The following is an 18,304-nucleotide window of genomic DNA, read 5'->3' on the forward strand; positions in this document are numbered from 1 at the left end:
TGGGGCGGTTACAATTTTCAGTCCCACCCTGCTGCCCTCCAGGGAGGGAAGAGGGGCTGGCAAGAGTTCAGGCACACCCACGGCCAATGATTTCAGCAATCATGCCTGTGTAACGAAGCCTCCATAAAAACCCAGAAGGACAGGGTCCAGAGAACTTCAGGTTGATGAACACATAGAAGCGTGAGGAGTGTGTACACCTGGGAAGGATGGGAGTTCTGAGCTCCATCCCACACTCCCTGCCCTATGCATCTCTTCCACCTGGCTATTCCTCTGTATCCTTTATAATATCCTGCCCACTAAGCTGGTAAACTTAAGTAAATGTTTCTTTAAGCTCTGTGAGCCACTCTAGCAAATTAAGCGAACCCAAAGAGGGGGTTGCTGGAACTTCCCATCTACAGCTGGTCGGAAGTGACAATCTGGACCGGTTACTGATGTCTGGAGCGTGGCTATGGCAGGGCCAAGTGGGAGCCGTCTTGTAGGACGGAGCTACTCAGGCCTTTCCCCTTTTATTCTCACCCGTTCAATCCATTTACATCCCAGTCTCTTGGCCCTTGATATGTTTAACCACTATTCTACTGTCATGGGACCCTGTGTTTGGTAAAAAGCAACAATTTGTTTTCCTTAGGAAAATAATGTTCAGAGCCCCAGATCCTGTTTAGAAGTTTTGAGGACTCAGAACGAAACAAAATGAAAACACAAGCCTTACCCACACCAGTTTCGATTCTTTAACTCAAAATCCTTGAACCCAAATGCGGGACCAGCCCCCCATGCACATTTAGCAGGCTCTTTATCTGCTCTTCCCTTCTGTGTGATTACTTCCATCAGGCAGTGAATGACACATGCGGGTTTTAATCACTGCATGTTGTGACACCCGCCTTGCACCACAGCAATTTCCTGCAATCAGCACTGCTTAAAAGGGTAATCAGAAGGCAGAGGAACAGTCAGAAAAACCTGACATTTTTGCAGCTTGCACAGCAAAATAAGATTAGAAACCAAACCCGTAATGCTAGAAACATTTAGGGGAAGGGAGGGTGGGGTACCCTAAGTAAAACTCCACTTCAACTGTATGTCACCTTTTGCAAAAGCTCACTCCTTCCTGTCTAAATACATTGATTGTGATGTTCATGAACAGAGCTCCTGTCCCAGGCCAAGTTCAATAGAGACATTCATAGCCTGTATTCTTTACCAATACCCGTTTGGGTTATAGAAAAGTGATGATTTTCGGGGTGCCTGGGTGGCTCAGTCGGTTGGGCGTCTGACATGGGCTCAGGTCATGATCTCGCGGTCTGTGAGTTCAAGCCCCATGTCAGGCTCTGTGCTGCCTGGAGCCTGCTTCTGATTCTGTGTCTCCCTCTCTCTCTGACCTTCCCCCACTCATGCTCTGTCTCTCTCTGTCTCAAAAAATGAATAAACGTTAAAAAAAAAAAATTTTTTTAATAAAAAAAAGAAAAAAAGAAAAAAAAGTGATGATCTTCAAAAAGAAATACCCATCTTCTCTGGATTTTAATATGTAATAACACATTTCTGAAACTGAGTCTCTTAGGAGTCCAGTTCCCAGAAAGGTAGTTTTTTGCATAATCTTCTCCTGACCACCAGTGTGGAAGCAGGGCTGTCAACCTAGGCCCTCCTTTTTTCCAACCAAATTCTGGAAATCTGAGCCTGAGAAGAAAAACCAGAGTGACTAGGGAGAAAGGAGGTCATCTTTTATATCATCTTTTATAGATCCTAATAAGCATCTATGGAAAGAAAAAAAAAAAAAAGCCTTTCTTTGCTCCTTACAAATACTTATTTTTTTTTTCAGGAAAGCACTTTATTCCCAGCAAATATTGGTCTCTACCACAACTGACTATACCCTCCCACTAGGGCTGACTACCTTTTTACCTAGGTGTACTATACTCTGAAATTCTGAACCCAAAGCATCAATTTGGTAAACTCAACTATGTTTATGTGTTAGGAACTCATAGATCAAGTTCAGAGCTAGGCTGTGAACATTTCATAATAGACTATCGCTTCCTGGAAGAACAAGGCAAAAATTGGAGGATAAGCCAAAGGCAGGGAAGGTTCAAGTCACAACAGCCTTAAAAACAAGGGCAGAAAGAGACAAAAACAGGGAATTCTCTTACCCAGTGTCCTCCCCTACATGATCAGACACCTGCCTTGAAAAAAGAGTAAAAACTTTCCTCCCTTTCCAGGGAGGTAAGTTGATGCCACTTCTCAGAAACTATCAAAGCTCAACTATGCAGAAAACAAAAAGTGTCAGAATGACAAGCTACGCATTTAACTGGTGCAAAGTGTGCAGTGAAAGCTGGAAGCAGGGTCTCTGTAGGGAATGACGCACCAATTCCTTTTATTTAAATGAGCTAAAGGAAACTTTCAAAGAGGCCAGAAGAAGAAGGGATAATGTTTACTGTTCCACCGATTGAATGAAAGGAAGCTATTTTATAGGCCTATAATTTTATAAAACCTTAAGAACTAAATTGTAGTAAATCATCCTTATAAATGTCAAATTTACAACACCCAGAGCAAAGAGACACCAAGGTCCAACAAAAATCATCAGCAAAACAATGAAAGCCCTAGAACAGATCTTGACACCAGTCAGCTCTTGAGTGACTCCACTGGGGCCTCATCCTCTGCTCCTGCACAAATGGAAAACTTTGGGCCTTTAATAAAGGCCATTCGCCTTTGCCTTCTGAAATTTCCTGTCCAGTGATGTGACAGATGTTGATAGAACACATCAACAGGCAGGGATCACGTCCTAAATTGCAAAGTGGCATCGTTGAGCCGACCCACTGTTGTTTTTGAAGGAAGAGCATTTCTCATACCCGCCCTCCCACGCCTTCTCCAGGCCTCAACTCCTCAGAGAGCACCAGTCTTCACTCTCCACATAAAAATACTTACCAACCCCGACATCTGCCAACGCCAAATGTTACAAGGGTAAGAAGCAAAATCAGTGCCATGACCAGTCACTTTGTTTTTTGCAACACTAAATTTCACTTCTTGATCTTTGACAAGAAAGAGATGCTTTGCCTATGACTTTGCAATTTTATGTCTACACTAAATTTCCTAAATGCCAAGTATTTTTTTCCTTGTCCAAATATTCTTTTTCTTTAACAAGCACGGAGCAATGCTCCCCTGTGAAAGAGAGCCTGCCAGCGTGCATACCACTGTGCCATCGAAGCTCTCTGAGGCTTCCTGATCACCCTCCAAGCCCAGTGTGTGGGCCTTCAGAGGCACAACTTCCTGCCCCTTCTTGAGATCAAATCTTATCTTCCTCTATCTCCAACTCACACTCTGTTTTTGCTTATTCTCTTGTAGAGTCTCAAACGCCAAACTCCAGAGTTTTGCTAAGGCTGTTTTCAGTGGAAAAAACACAGGCTTGGGAATCAGACAGCCCTGGGCTCTTATCCCATTTCTGCCACCTATTAATTATGTGCAAGTCCCTTGGTTTTATGTGCATTTCCACCTTGGTTTCCATAGCTGGTAATAAGCATAAATAATGCCTCTCTCACAAAGTTTTTGTGAGGAGAAGACGATGTTATATAAAATCTCTCGTATAGAACAGGCATTTGATAAACAGAAGCAATTCTAATTTATAGTTGTGATAAAGTACTCTTTTTCTTTCTCCTGGCTTCAAAAGAGCCAGCTCAGGTCTGGAATATGTCATTCATAGATGCTCTCTGGCCAAGCAAGTATAGAAAGGTCCCTGTGAAAACCAGGAATAATGGAGTAAATATTTATATTATAATCACAACAGAGAAACTGAATTTATCTTGCTCATGTTTGTACAGTTTCTATCTAAAATTAGCTAATGCTGTAAAAAAAAAAATTCACAATATTCAATTTTTTTTTATTTTTTTTTACTTTTTTTTTTTTTTTTGTCTCTGCAGTCCCTACCCTGAACATTGTGTTTGTCTGAAATATACCCCCTCTAGCATCTACTCACCAAACATCTACTCTTCCTTCGAGGCTTGACTCAAGAAGTCCTTCTGCTACCACCAGATGGACTTGCTCCTGTGATTCCCCATCTTTCCACTGTAGTACGTAACACAATTGACTATAATTATCTACTCGTGTGACTATAGCCGTATGGGACAGCAAGTTATGAGGACACAGATGCTCAAAGGCAGCTTAGTCCATGTTTCTTTAACTCAAGTCCATTTAACTAACTGTTTAAGTATTATAGGGTTATTTGCTCTTACATCCAAAAAAACAGCACTAAGACATGAATGTAGAAACTATCAGCATGATGCATTTGTAACTTTCAGAGAAGAAACCTATGCCTACAATAGGTAATGAAGCACTTGGAGCAGTCAAGTCTAACAAAATAGTCAAAATGATGCCCAACAGGGCCCAACATGTATGTGGAGTGAAACAGCTGAAGCTTCCATGACAAAACATACGCTATCTTACTCTCTGATAACTGTACAGCATCTATTAAAAAGTCAATCTTTGATGGGGCGCCTGGGTGGCTCAGTCAGTTAAGCATCCGGCTTCTGCTAGGGTCACGATCTCACGGTTCGTGGGTTCAGGCCCCACACTGGGCTCTGTGCTAACAGCTCAGAGCTTGAAGCCTGCTCGGATTCTGTGTCTCCCTTGCTCTCTGCCCCTCTCCTGCTTGCTTGCATGTGCGCTCTCTAAAATAACCGTTAAAAAAATTATTTTAATACCACTATGTAATAACCTATTTAGAAAGTGAAGCCAAGGGCACCTGGGTGGCTCAGTTGATGGAGTGTCTGACTCTTGATTTTGGCTCAGGTTATGACCCAGGTTTCTGGGATTGAACCCTGAGATGGGCTCCATGCTAAGCACGGAGTCTGCTTAAGATTCTCTCTCTTTTTCCCCCTCTGCCCACCCCTCTCCCCCACTCATGTAGGTGCTCTCTAAAAATAAAAAATAATTTTTAAAAAGTGAAGACAGTCTCCCAAAATTAAACTCAAATTAACATAATTTATTCACCTATACATAATGGGTATTTTGCTTCCATAGATTCCATGTAAATCAGTTTCTAACATGCAATCTGGGTCTAAAAGGACAGTCTTCCTTCTATGGTCTTACACAATCAAATAAAATGTTACAAGTAACCTAAAACAAGGGGGAATTAAAAACATACAAACTCTCTCCAGCTAAAGGGAGACATCTAGAGGCGAAAGCTTAAAATTGGGGCTTTTCTCACATTTTGGGGATCTTGAAGTCTTAAAGGAGCCTTTTTAAATTCATTCACTTAGGGAACGCCTGGCTGGCTCAGAGGAGTGTGTGACTCTTGATACCGAGGTTGTGCATTCTGCACCCCACAATGGGTGCAGAGATTACCTAAATAAACTTTTAAAAAAATTAAAATTCCTTCACTTAATTATTCTCTAACAAGGCAGTGTGGAAATTCAAGTCACTAGACAAAACACGGTTTATTATGACCTATTACCTACTGCCATCTAAATGACAATATTCCACAAATCCTGACAGGCCCAATTAAATCTTTTTTGTATGCTTACTTTAAATCATCCAATCTGTTGGTCCTGTGGACAAAGTGGCACAGGAAAGTGATGGGCATGGCTTAAACTGGTAAGACACAGAGGTAGTATTAACTTGTTTCACAGCAGAGCCCCAGGATAATCACATATTAAAAAATGCTTCAAGACCTTCAGAAAATTAAGGCAGAAGAAACTACACTTATTTTAATGAAAAATGGTCTCAAAAGATGTTTACTGACTTGGCTGATCTGACCAGGAAGATCTCTAGGACAATCCTCCATAGCTGTCACCAACACAAATGCCCTCGGGGGCCAAATAAAACCGGCTCAGGGCTGGCTGAAAGAAGGCATTGGGGTGGGAGGAGGGGGAGGGAGATGGAGGTAAAATGCAGAATATATTCCCCAGATTAAAGGCATCAGCCCTTTAAAGCTGGCCAAACTACCCACCTTTTTCTCATGCTGACTCCACCATTTGCTCTGCTATTTCTATCCATTTTCCAAACTTTCTCTCCTAATCCCTGATACTTAATGCAAATTTTAAAAAGAAAAATTAATGCCAAATGTGTGTATGTCCACAAGACATCTGGAGGAATAGACTCCAAAGTATTAACAACAGCTATCTGGAGATGACAGGATTATGAATGTTTTTATTTTCCTATTTTTGTTATCATACTGATTTTCTAATGGAAAGAGTAAAAAGTAACTTTTCATTTTAAATTTTTTTTTTTCAACGTTTATTTATTTTTGGGACAGAGAGAGACAGAGCATGAACGGGGGAGGGGCAGAGAGAGAGGGAGACACAGACTCGGAAACAGGCTCCAGGCTCTGAGCCATCAGCCCAGAGCCTGACGCGGGGCTCGAACTCACGGACCGCGAGATCGTGACCTGGCTGAAGTCGGACGCTTAACCGACTGCGCCACCCAGGCGCCCCGTAACTTTTCATTTTAAAAAGTAGCATCAAGAATCACAATATACCGAGAATGACAGACAGGACTAACAGAAATCACATCAATCAAGAAGAAACATTTACTGGTTACTTAATCACCACTGTGCTATAGCCGAATGTCATTTCTTTTTTAAAAAGAATACCAGCAAAGAAATGCTGTATTTGCCAAAGAATAGTTGATGAAATAAAGAAACTACGTTGAAATGTCAAAGTTCAGGCAAATGAAGCCATCTCCTGCCCTTCCCCAGAGTGCCGAAGGCCTTACCATAAAGATCAGGTCCATGAGGAGTAAAGACATTGTACAAAACAATGTTCAGTGGTGCCACCACCAGCTTCCCGTAGTAGTAGCTGTCAATGACCACCACAGGCACCTGAAACAGAGCAGGAAATAAACACCAATTGCAGGGGTTTGTTCTGCAAACATTCTCCCAGGGGGAACAGGATAAACTTCAGAACAAATAACAGAATGAACTTCTAATGTTCTCTTTCCTACATCAGAACATGCTTTCATTACAATGTCCAAACAAAACAGGGAAAAAAATAAAACTCACCAGAAAGAGTATTAGGGCCACCAGAGACCAATGAAAGAAACTCTTCCACCTGTGTTTCATGACCAGCAAATCAAAGGCAATGGGTAAACTATTTAACAGAGAAACAAAGTAGGAAATTAAATACTTACAACATAGACTCAAACAAGTCTGATTCACACATACTTCATGCTGAACACAGGGGGAAAAAATGTCTGTAGCAGTTATAGTGAGGGAAGAACGCTAGTATATAAGAGGATGTCTTCTCAAAAATACAGTGTTCTGTTTAGAGAGCCCATGATAGTACTTCACACCCCACGATGCACAAGGAACATTAATACTGAGCTTCTGGAAGGAGCTCCTTATTATACCTATTCACGTGTGACAGACATTTAAAATACATTAATTCTAAGTAACTGTGCCCTGTGGTCCTACACCGACCCTGCCAAATGAATAAATACAAATCTCTTCCATGATTTATAAAAATTTTGCTAACACTACAAACTTTAGTAAGTCAGTTCTGATACACCCCCTTCCAATACCATTTGCTCTTCTCCCTTTCACTTAAATTCCACAAGCTGCCTTCCCCACTTCTTCCTGAAGGCCTGGCTTTAAGGCAGGGAGAATGACATAAGGTCCACAGGCACCTCCCCTCAGCCAGACCCCGAATCTCTTCACTACCTCCATCTACCTTGGTCTTCCTGTGGCACTTGACACAAAGCATCTGTTCGTCCTCTTTAGGCTTCCTGGCTCCTGCTCTTTTCTGGCCTCTTCCCAAGTGCACCTTTTCCTTTTTGTGCCCTACCATGGTCTATTTCCCAAAAGCAAACTTCTACTCTTCTTTCTCTACATCATTTTCTCAGGGGGTACCTCCACTCTTACATCATCAACAATCACCTTCATGCCCAGGACCTCCAGATCTGGTACACTAGCCAGCATCTTCACCCATGCTCCCGCCACAAGAAATTCCCTCCCCACACCAATCTGATACAACACAATTTACCCAAAATTCACCACAGGCTCTGCTCTCAACTCCGCTGTGGAACCAATTTCTCCTGTCTCTGAGTTTACATAGCATTATCATGTCTATCATTTACTTAGCAATGTCATGTGCTACCACAAGGCATCTCTTCTGTGATAGGAACTTCCACATTCTATTATCTAAGTTTTGCATTAACTTTTTGTGTTTTCATTTTTTTCTGCCCAACCAGTGACATTCCCATGGCATCTGTACTTCTCGTTTGGTAAGTCATCATACTTCTATTTACTTGTTCAAGGTCGGTCTTTCCTACTAAAATATCAACTCCAAAAGAGCAGGAAGCATAACTGTCTTCTTTATCACAGTATCAGCAGCATGTAGCACAAAGTATTCAATAAATGATGGTAGACTGCTGATTGTGATCCTGAAATCACTGATCTCCCCTAAAGGCAGACCAATCAATATGTGCCACCTAAAGGTATTTGAGGAACTCATAAAGTTCAATGTCGATGGGGCAGAGTAAAAGGAATGGAAAAAGTGAAAAAAAAAAAATACTTTTACTTACTGGAGAATTAAAAAGGAGGCAGGATTGGGGTTTTTTTGAGTCATGTTAGAATCTGGACACCATAGAACAGAGGTTGGCAAGCTTTTTATTGAAAGGACCTGCCAGTATATATTTTAGGCTCTGCAGGCCACATATGGTCTCTGTTTCATGTTCTGTGTGTGTCTGTACTGTGTGTGTGTGTGTGTGGGTGGGTGTGGGAGTGTTGTTAACAACCCTTTATAATACAACAACTTCCTAGTTCTTGGGCTGCACAAAACAAGACCAGCTCCACTGGGCCCACAGGACACAGGCTGTCAACTTCTGTGACACAGAGCAACGGGGAAGCTATTATAGAGTTTAAAACAAAACAGGCCGTGATAAAATCCTATTTGCATTTTAGGAAGATAAGTCTAGTTTGATTATAGAAAGCAGATATACAGACATCAAGCCTAGAGATGGGAAGATCATTTAGGAGTCTGCATAGTAACTCAGGAGCAGAGGTGAAGAAATGTAGATTCAAGATATTCAGGAGATATAACAAACAGGACATGGGAAAAAGAAAAGAGTCACAGGTAATTTTCAGGTTCCTGACTGAGCACTGAGCAGATGATGGTATCATTTACTGGGATAGAAACAGAGATAAAAGAACAGATATGGAGGGAAGATAGTGAGCTCAGTTTTGAATTATCAAGATGGTTGAGATAAAAGAAGGCCTCACACAAAATCCTGAATACAGTATTTTGAGGATAAACAGAATCAAAGATTGGAGGTGGGGAAACCAGCCTTTAAAAGACAAATTAAGGGGATGCCTGGGTGGCTCAGTCGGGTGGGCAACCAACGTCAGCTCTTGTCATGATCTTAAGGTTTGGGAGTTTGAGCCCCTCATTGGACTCTGTGCTGCCAGCTCAGAGACTGGATCCTGCTTCAGATTCCATGCCTCCCTCTCTCTCTCTGCCCCTCAGCCACTCACACTCTCTCAAAAATAAAAGTTAAAAAATAATAAAAATAGAAGACAATTAAGAAAACGTAGAAAAAAATTAAAAAAAAAAAAAAAAAAAACAGGGGCGCCTGGGTGGCGCAGTTGGTTAAGCGTCTGATTTCAGCCAGGTCACGATCTCGCGGTCCGTGAGTTCGAGCCCCGCGTCAGGCTCTGGGCTAATGGCTCGGAGCCTGGAGCCTGTTTCTGTTTCTGTGTCTCCCTCTCTCTCTGCCCTTCGCCTGTTCATGTTCTGTCTCTCTCTGTCCCAAAAATAAAAAAAATTAAAAAAACAAAAAACAAAAAAAAAAGAAAACGTAGAATATTGATCCTCTTAGTAACCCCCATTCCAGAAATTTACTGTATCAATAAATTTCCATAAATGTATAGACACGTGGACAAAAATGTTCACTAAAGCATTGTACATCATAGGTGAATACTGAAAACTAAATCTCTCCCGATAAGGCAACGGCCACATCAGGGTCAGAAAGTGGAATGCTGTGCCATCTGTACAAAGACCAATGTAGATACAACAAAAAGTATGTACAGGTACAAGGTAATCCTATTTAATTTCCAGGATGTCCATGTGTGTGCCTTTACACATGAGGACAGTTTCTAGAAAGATAGATACGAAAGTATATAAAAGTACCTTTGAAGATGAGGCTACGGGCAAAGTAAATTAGGAATTCTTTCTACCTAAAACAAACGGGCATTTTTTTTACAATAGAAATAGACTGGTACAGTTGACTTTTGAACAGCATGGGTTTAAACTGCGTGGGTCCACATGTATGCCAATTGTTTCTTATAAATACAGTACAGTACTGTGAATAAATCTTCTTTTCTTAGTAACACTTTCTTCTCTGTAGCTTAACTTTATTGTAAGAATACGGTATAGGATACATATAACACACCAAGTACGTGTTAATTGAGTAAGTAATCAGTAAGGCTTCTGGTCAACAATAAGCTATTGTAAAGTTTCTGGGGAGTCAAAAGTTACATGCAGATTTTGGGCTGTGCAGGGGGTCAGTGCCCCTAACATCCAGGCTGTTCAAGGGTCAGCTGTACTACAATAACCTTAACATCAAACTACAGTATTTTTCCAAATTACCTGCAGTGCAGGTGAGAAGCAAACCCAGCACAGACTAGAGCCAAAGTGGCAAAAACAAGGAACATGAGCAACAAAGCTGCTTGGGGAAAAGTTGCTGAGCTAACACCACGAGCCTGCAGGTAAAGTCCGACTTCAGGCCTGGGAGTGGGAAACGCGCATCACCGAGTGGTGTAGCGTAGAAGAAACATCAGTGATGGGGTCAGGGAGGCCTGGATCCAAAAGCAGTCATCACCTTCAAGGCAAATTTCTCACCCTCCTGGAGTCTACTTTCTCCCTTCTGAAGCACTACTACTTGGATTTCTCCTGCAAAGCTGTTATAAGGTTTAGGAATAAAGTTTCTAAGGGGATTCGTGGCACCTAACACACAGCAGATGCCTAAGAGTCACTACTGGTATTAGATTTAATCCTAACAATAAACACCAAGAGACAGATTCTTCCAACTCCCAGAATTTTGGTAGGTCTGATTCATTCCTTTGACTTCAGGTCATAACCAAGGAACACGGAGATAAGCCAACGCTCAGATTGACTGTGTGTCCAATGATACCAGAAGATGAATTGTGTTGGTTTCTTACCCAAGGGCAGCACTGAATGGCCAGCCCAAGATAGCCCCAGCTGCCACTCCAAGCACAGCAATGGAAGTCTTGTCCAAATACCAGCCAGTCATGGCTACCAGCGTGGTGTACATACAGAAGCTGCTAGGAAGGAGCGCTGCAAGGGTAAAGAAAAGGGGAATAGAAGGGGGGTGGGGGGACAAAAGTAGGAGACTGATTAGGAATTATCAAAAATCTACCCACATTGCAGGAGGTCAATCACCAGGAACAGGTTTTGAGGAACACTGTAGGAGAAATGTGTAGTAAAGTGATACTCCTTAAATAACAATGAAGTTCAAGGGTATTCTTATTTTCTCACTCCTGTTTTTTAGGTACCAACAACACTGCCTACTTATACAATATAAACCATGCCATTCTTCTCCTGGCCTGTACTCCAAATCCAGAACTTACAGATTTCCAGTTATATTTCCAGGCAGAGAATATGCTTCAAGAAACTTAGACCCATTGCTGACTATTTGTGAAGAATTTTATCTTCTGGTAGTCTTCCGAGACTGTCCTGGCACTAACTTTACCCCATAGGAAGTCTAGGAAGCCTTCTCAAGGGCCAAATATCACATCCTGCATCCACTGACATGGATAATTTGGCCTTTAGATGTCCCCTAATTACTTTTGTCTAGCATTACTTTGTTACAACAAAGTAACTGTTTACTACAGTAAACAGCAGAGGACGGAGTACTTTCAGGGTCTCTGTTGCAGTAACATTTGATCAGTGTTTCTAACAAGGTGACACAAAAATGCAGATCTGCCTCTCCAGGCTGTACAAGGCCTGCTTCACGTAACACTAGGAAAGAAAAATCAGCATGAGGCAAGGACCACAACGAAGGGCAGTATGATCTCACAAAGTCAGTCAAGGGTTTAGAAGCTGTATGTAAAAGGATGCCTTGAATTTCTCTGTGCCTCAATATCCTCAACTGAGATGACAAAGCTAAAGCCACTCCTGAACACCTCCCACACTCAATCAGTTTTAGGAATAGCAAAGTAACTAAAAAAACCTAAGGTACAACTTCACTGATCAATGCTAAGTAATACTGATGCCATCCAAAGCTATCAATTACAACTGCCAATGTAGAGGACAAAGGGAGCAGAGGAATGAGAGGCCTCTGCCAGCTCACAGGGAACAGCACAGTCTCGTTTAGAGCAGTGACACTCAAAATTATTCACTGTTCGTGGTTTTGAGCCCCGCGTCACACTCTGTGCTCACAGTTCAGAGCCTAGAGCCTGCTTCCAATTCTGGGTCTTCCTCTCTCTCTGCCCCTACCCTGGCTTGTGCTCTGTTTCTGTCTCTCAAAAGTAATAAAAACATTTAAAAAAAAATTTTTTTTTAATTATTCAGTTGTGGAATCCTGAGGTCCCTGCAGAACACAAAGTTTGATACAGTCGACCAAGTACATACTTTTGTGCTGGATGCTATTTTTGTGTGTATATTTAGTGTATATACTAGATTCTGGTATACACAAGCAGACATTAAAACTGGAAAAATTATAACTAGTAGCTTAATTTTTTTTCAGTGCATCAGAAAAGGCTACCTTTTGGCAATAGGCCACTGTGACTCAGCTCAGACAACACAAGTGTTCAATGGAGCACAGTTTGTAAGCCACCAGTCTAATATTGTAATTTCTCTTTAAGTTTACTTAAAAAAGAAAAAAAAAGCCCAACAGGGAAGACGTATGCCTTTACAGAATACATCGCAAATAAGAAACAGAAAGCAGAACCATAAAGAACAGGGTTTTTACACACAAACAAGAAAAACAAAATTATTTTTCTCCCCCTGACAGCAGGGAAAGGCAACAGGTATTGGTGTTTTTCAGCCTTGTGAGGATGTGATAAAAAACAAAAACAAAAACAAAAACAAAAAATCTACAACCATGTAATAGAAAGCAGTATGGTGAAAATAACTTTTCACCTTTTTAAGTTTCCGAGTCCTCATCTGCACAATGGGAAAATATTTATCATACTAACACAGGACTGCCATAAAGGATGATGAAGATCATGCAGATAACGGTGCTCTGCAAACTACTGATATGCTATACAATGTAACCTACACCTACACAAAGTCTTCCTTTCAGCTCAGCTGTGAAAGATCAGTGCACCTGTTACACCTTCCCCTGCCCGTTTACTTACCTGATGATGAGCAAAACATGCCAGTGCTGAGAACCAAGAAGGCCAGCATCATCCGACTCACATGCAGCCCAAACTTCTTGCACACAGCCCTAGGAGAAAAGCAAAGACAGCATGGCAAATCTTAGGGACAGACATTTCAAATCAAAAGACAAAAACATGCCTGCTTCACAGAGAACACTGAAGAATTAAAGTCAAACACAGAACTGCCTGGACAGGTTTGTCAGCAATTTTGTGTGCCTAACAAACCCAAACATGCTTATTCTGTAAGCAGAAGAGAAGTGCTCTACCTTAAAAGAAATGCATGCTTTCTGGACTCAGAGTAGGTGGACGATCAATAGGAAAACAGCATCAAAGTGGAAAAACAATAGGCCTCACATTCAGAGGGGCACAAGTTCAAATTTGGGCTCCGCCACTTACTAACAGTGGTACCCTGGTCTAGCGACAACACTGTCAGATTCCTTATCTGTAAAGTGAGGGTAATGAGGGTAATGCTAAGGTCTACTTTCTAAGACTTGTGTGAGGACAATACATGGGAAAGTGCTGGGAGCACCTGGAACAGAGTTACTCAATACAGGGTAGTTATCAGAAGAGAAGAGTAGGAGATACACCACGTATCAGTAAGTCCACGTTCCTCAAAATGAAGCAATTACACACTTCCTTTACCTCTTTCGTGGAGGTCTTTAACCCTGTGAACATTATGAGCAATCACTGCTGCTTCATTTGGTCAACATTTGTTCCAACATATGCCTGTGTAAACCATTCTCTTGCTCAGGTCCCTTAGAGAAGCTCAGAGCTTCTTTCTGGATTACCTTGGCTTCCAGCTAAGGCTATCTTTTGTAAGTGTCTTTACTGAGGATCTGCTAATGGCAAATTCCCTCTTTTTTGTTTTTTGGGTTTTTTTTTTTTTTTTGGTCTAAAAAAAAGTCTTATTTAGTGCTTCATCTTAAAAGAGGATTTAGCTGAGTACACAATTTTAGGATGAAGCCATTTTCTCCAAGAACTTTGAATATATATTTTTTTAATGTTCTGGATTTTAAGAAGGCTTCTGTCAGTCTAATATTCCTTTGTAGATATATTCTATTAGTTCTCTGTCAACTTTTAAGATCTTCTTTACCCTTAGTGTTCTATGTAGTTTCACTAATTCCTTTTTATTTACCCAGCTCAGGATAGGTTAGGCTCCCTGAATCTATGAATTAGGATCTTGGGTTTCACGGATTCTGGAAAATTCTTAACCATTATTTCCCCCAATACGGCCTTCTCCCCATTCTATCATCTTCTAGAATCTGATTAGACAAACACTGGATCAAATCTACCACAGAGGTATGTGTCTTAATCTCTTCATATTTTCCTTTTATTTCCTTTTTGTCGTGCTGTACTTCATTCTTACTCATTTCTTCCAATTGATCTAACTTACTCATTAACATGTCTAATTGGCGGTTTCAACTAGCCAATGAACTTTAAATATCAATTGTTCACTTTCACTTCTACAAGTTGTGTTTGGTTCTTTTTTCAAATCTGCTGGGCCATTTTTGTAGTCTCACTCCTTTTTCCTTTCAGCTTTTCTATTTTATCGTGGTAATAACACATGGGAGATGTACCCACTTAACAGACTCTTAGGTGTAAACTACAGCATCGTTAATAGGCACAATGTTGTACAGTACCACTCTAGCACTTACCCATCTTGCACAACTGAAATTTTATATGCATTTATCAGCAACTCCTCCTTTCCCCTCTCCCTAACCCCTGGCAACCACAATTCTATTCTTGGATTCCATGAGTTTGATTATTTTAGAACCCTCACACAAGTCAAATTAGCCAGTGTTTGTCCATCTTTAACTGGTTAGTTCATTTGGCCTATCCTCAAGGCTCATGCATGTCGTCACATTATTACAGGATTTCCTTCTAATACTGAGTATTCCATTCTACATATATACCACATTTCCCCCCCACCATGTATCCGTCAGTGGACACTTAACTTGTTTCCCATCTTGGCTACTGTGAATAGTGCTACAATAAACATGGAAGTACAGATACCTCTTCAAGATCCTGTTTCGGTTCTTTTAGATGAATACCCAGAAGTTGGATTGCTGGATCATATGGTACCTCTACTTTTAGTTTTTTGAGGATCCTCCATACGGTTTTTGCACAGTGGCCATATCATTTTTCTTTCCCACCTACAGGATCCAAAAGTTCCAAACCATTCTTGCCAACACTAGCTGTTTTTTCGTTGGTAATAGCCATTCTAACAAGAATGAGGTCATATAGCTCATTGTGGTTTTGATTTGCATTTACCAGAGGATTAGTGACACTGTATCTTTTCATATACCTGTTCGCTAAGCATGCATCTTCTTTAGAAAAAGGTCTGTTCAAGTTCTTGGTCCTTTTTTAACCAGTTTGTTATTGAGTTAGATGAGTTTCTTATATATTGTGGAACCGAACCTCTATTCAGATCATGGTTTTCAAGTATTTCCTCCCATTCTCCAAGTTCCTTTTCACTCAATGGATTATTTAGGCTCTTGTTTCTTATTCATGTTTTCAATTCTTTATTCCTTTAAAATTATCATTTATTTTATATTCTTATTTTAATAATTCCTAATAAAGTTTTGCAGGTCAGCTTTCTGTTGTTACTTCTGCTGGTTCTCACTTAAGTCTGCTTCTCTTCTGTGCTTTGTGATTTGTTTTTATTATAACTTCTTGTTCAGTAGAACTTTATTTGTCATAGTTCTTTCACACCTGGATTAAAAATTGATTTCTCTGGAGAAATTTTCCATTTGTTTTTGCAAGATGCCTAGGAGTACTACCAACCCGTAACAGTTTTAAAATAAATTCTCAACTTGGGGTGGGGGGAGGGTTTGAGGGACCACAAAGGTGGTTTGAACTCAGTCTTAAACCCATAAGTAGACCACTGTATGGTTACAATCCTCAAAGACAGCACTGGCTTTCTTTCTTCTTCCCTGTGCCACCCCGACTCAAAGAATTTTATCTGACATTTTTATGTTTTGCAGTGGGAAGATTTTTTAAATAACGATTATTAAGTCTAAATACCCCTTAAAGCATTATTAAGATGTGTTAGGTTTCAAGTAAAAAAAAAAAAAAAAAGTGGCTATTTTTATTACTGCGACACTTAAATGTTTTTTTAAATTTTTTTTTAACGTTTATTTATTTTTGAGACAGAAAGAGAGCGCGAGTGGCAGAAGGGCAGAAAGAGAGGGAGACACAGAATCTGAAACAAGCTCCAGGCTCTGAGCTGTCAGCACAGAGCCCGATGCGGGGCTCGAACCCACGAACCGTAAGATCATGACCTGAGCTGAAGTCGGACGCTTAACCAACTGAGCCATCCAGGCGCCCTGACACTTAAATGCTTAATACTTCCACTAACATTCAACCAACCAACAGGTACTTGGGCAAAGACCACGTCCTGAGTGCAAATAAGAGCAGTGAGTCCCGGGGCACCTGGGTAGCTCGGGTGGTTAAGCGTCCAACTTCGGCTCAGGTCATGATCCTGTCATTCGTGGGTTTAAGGCCTGAGTCAGGCTCAGGATTAACAGCTCAGAGCCTGAAGCCTGCTTCAGATTCTGTGTCTCCCTGTCCCTCCCCCGCTTGCATTCTCTCTCAAAAATAAACATTAAAACAAAATTTAAGAGCAGCAAGTCCCACAACAGGAATAATTTCCCATCATCTAAGCTCAAGGCGAAGAGGTAAATCATATTTATCTTGAGACCAAAAATAAGGCTCTACTAAATTCTACCAAATAAAACACCAGTTAGAGGTGTTTAAACATAATTTCACTTTATATGAAGATATGGAGGGATATCTGCACTCCCATGGTTACTGCAGTACTATTCACAACAGCCAAGACATGGAATCAATCTCAATGTCCATCTATGAATGAATAAAGAAAATGTGGCATATATAACAATGGAATAGGACACCTGGGTGGCTCAGCTGAGTGCCTGACTTCAGCTCAGGTCATGATCTAACAGTTCATGAGTTCGAGCCCCACATGGGCTTTGTGATGACAGTGCAGAGCCTGCTTCAGATTCCCTCTCTCCCTCCCTCCCTCCCTCCCTCCTTCCTTCCTTCCTTCTCTCTCTCTCTCTCTCTCTCTCTCTCTCTCTCTCTCTCTCTCTCAATCTTTCTCCCCCCCCCCACCCCTCCCCAGTCCCCACTCTGGCTCTCTCAAGGAAATATTTTTAAAAAATAAAACTCTTAAAAAAGATATACAATGGAATATTATCATTTAAAAAGGAAATCCTGCCATTTGCAACAGGTGGATGGACCTTCAGGGCATTACTCTAAGTGAAAAGTCAGATACTAAAAGACATAGTGTAATAACTCACACATGGAATCTAAAAAAGCCAAACTTGCAGAAACAAAGTAAAATGGTGGCTTCCAGGGGCTGGGGAAGCAGGGAGTCAGGGACAGGGAAGATTAGGAGATATTCGTCAAAAGGTATAAACTTCCAACTATAAGTTCTGGAAGATCTAATATACAGCATGGTGACTATAGCTAACAATACATTATTATATACTCGAAAGGTGCTAGAAGAGCAAGTCTTAAATGTTCTCACCACACATAAAGTTGTACTCATGTCAAGTAAGGTATGTGTTAACCTTACTGTCATATTTCATTACAGATACGTTTATCAATTATGTGTACACCTTAAATTTACACAATGTTCTATTTCAGTTGTAGATCAATAAAGTGAGAAAAAAATTTTAAGTCCTACTTCAAATATATTATTAGGAGCCAGGAGAAAAGTATTTTCTATTATAAATACTGCTTATGCTATCAGAAATAATCTTATGCTGTACTGACCTTTCTCATAGCACTTTCAGAAGCAAAGCTTTTATACTCACTTGTAAAAGTAAAGTTCACAGATACAGCTCACAAAAGCCAGGAGACATCGTAAAAAGTAAAAGACAAGAATCTGAAAGAAACCAAGAAGAAGAAAACAGAAGTCATAGAAACAAGAAAACTCAAGATAAAACCACTCTCATTTGTTATCAGTAACACTATGAACTG

At 40.8% G+C, this 18,304-nt stretch overlaps 1 protein-coding gene across 8 annotated transcripts in view; it reads right to left on the reverse strand.

The window, feature by feature from the left end:
* The window catches only part of ALG9 (ALG9 alpha-1,2-mannosyltransferase), a 94,168-nt gene that overhangs the window by 66,813 nt on the left and 9,051 nt on the right, over positions 1 to 18,304 (reverse strand). For 6 of the 8 annotated variants that reach the window (XR_007156152.1, XR_007156153.1, XM_047877162.1 and 3 more), the window contains exons 4-8: positions 18,139 to 18,209; positions 13,280 to 13,368; positions 11,120 to 11,255; positions 6,965 to 7,052; positions 6,679 to 6,784 (exon numbers count right to left, since the gene is read on the reverse strand). Coding sequence is in view for 6 of the 8 variants with exons in the window: in XM_047877162.1 (XP_047733118.1) it covers positions 6,679 to 6,784; positions 6,965 to 7,052; positions 11,120 to 11,255; positions 13,280 to 13,368; positions 18,139 to 18,209 (490 nt within the window). In the remaining 2 variants the exon portion in view is untranslated. The remainder of the gene's footprint in view (positions 1 to 6,678; positions 6,785 to 6,964; positions 7,053 to 11,119; positions 11,256 to 13,279; positions 13,369 to 18,138; positions 18,210 to 18,304) is intronic. The other 2 variants (XM_047877164.1, XM_047877165.1) reach the window with 1 other exon arrangement.

Source organism: Prionailurus viverrinus, chromosome D1, assembly GCF_022837055.1.
Source record: "Prionailurus viverrinus isolate Anna chromosome D1, UM_Priviv_1.0, whole genome shotgun sequence".
In the NCBI taxonomy this organism is placed as follows: Eukaryota; Metazoa; Chordata; class Mammalia; order Carnivora; family Felidae; genus Prionailurus; species Prionailurus viverrinus.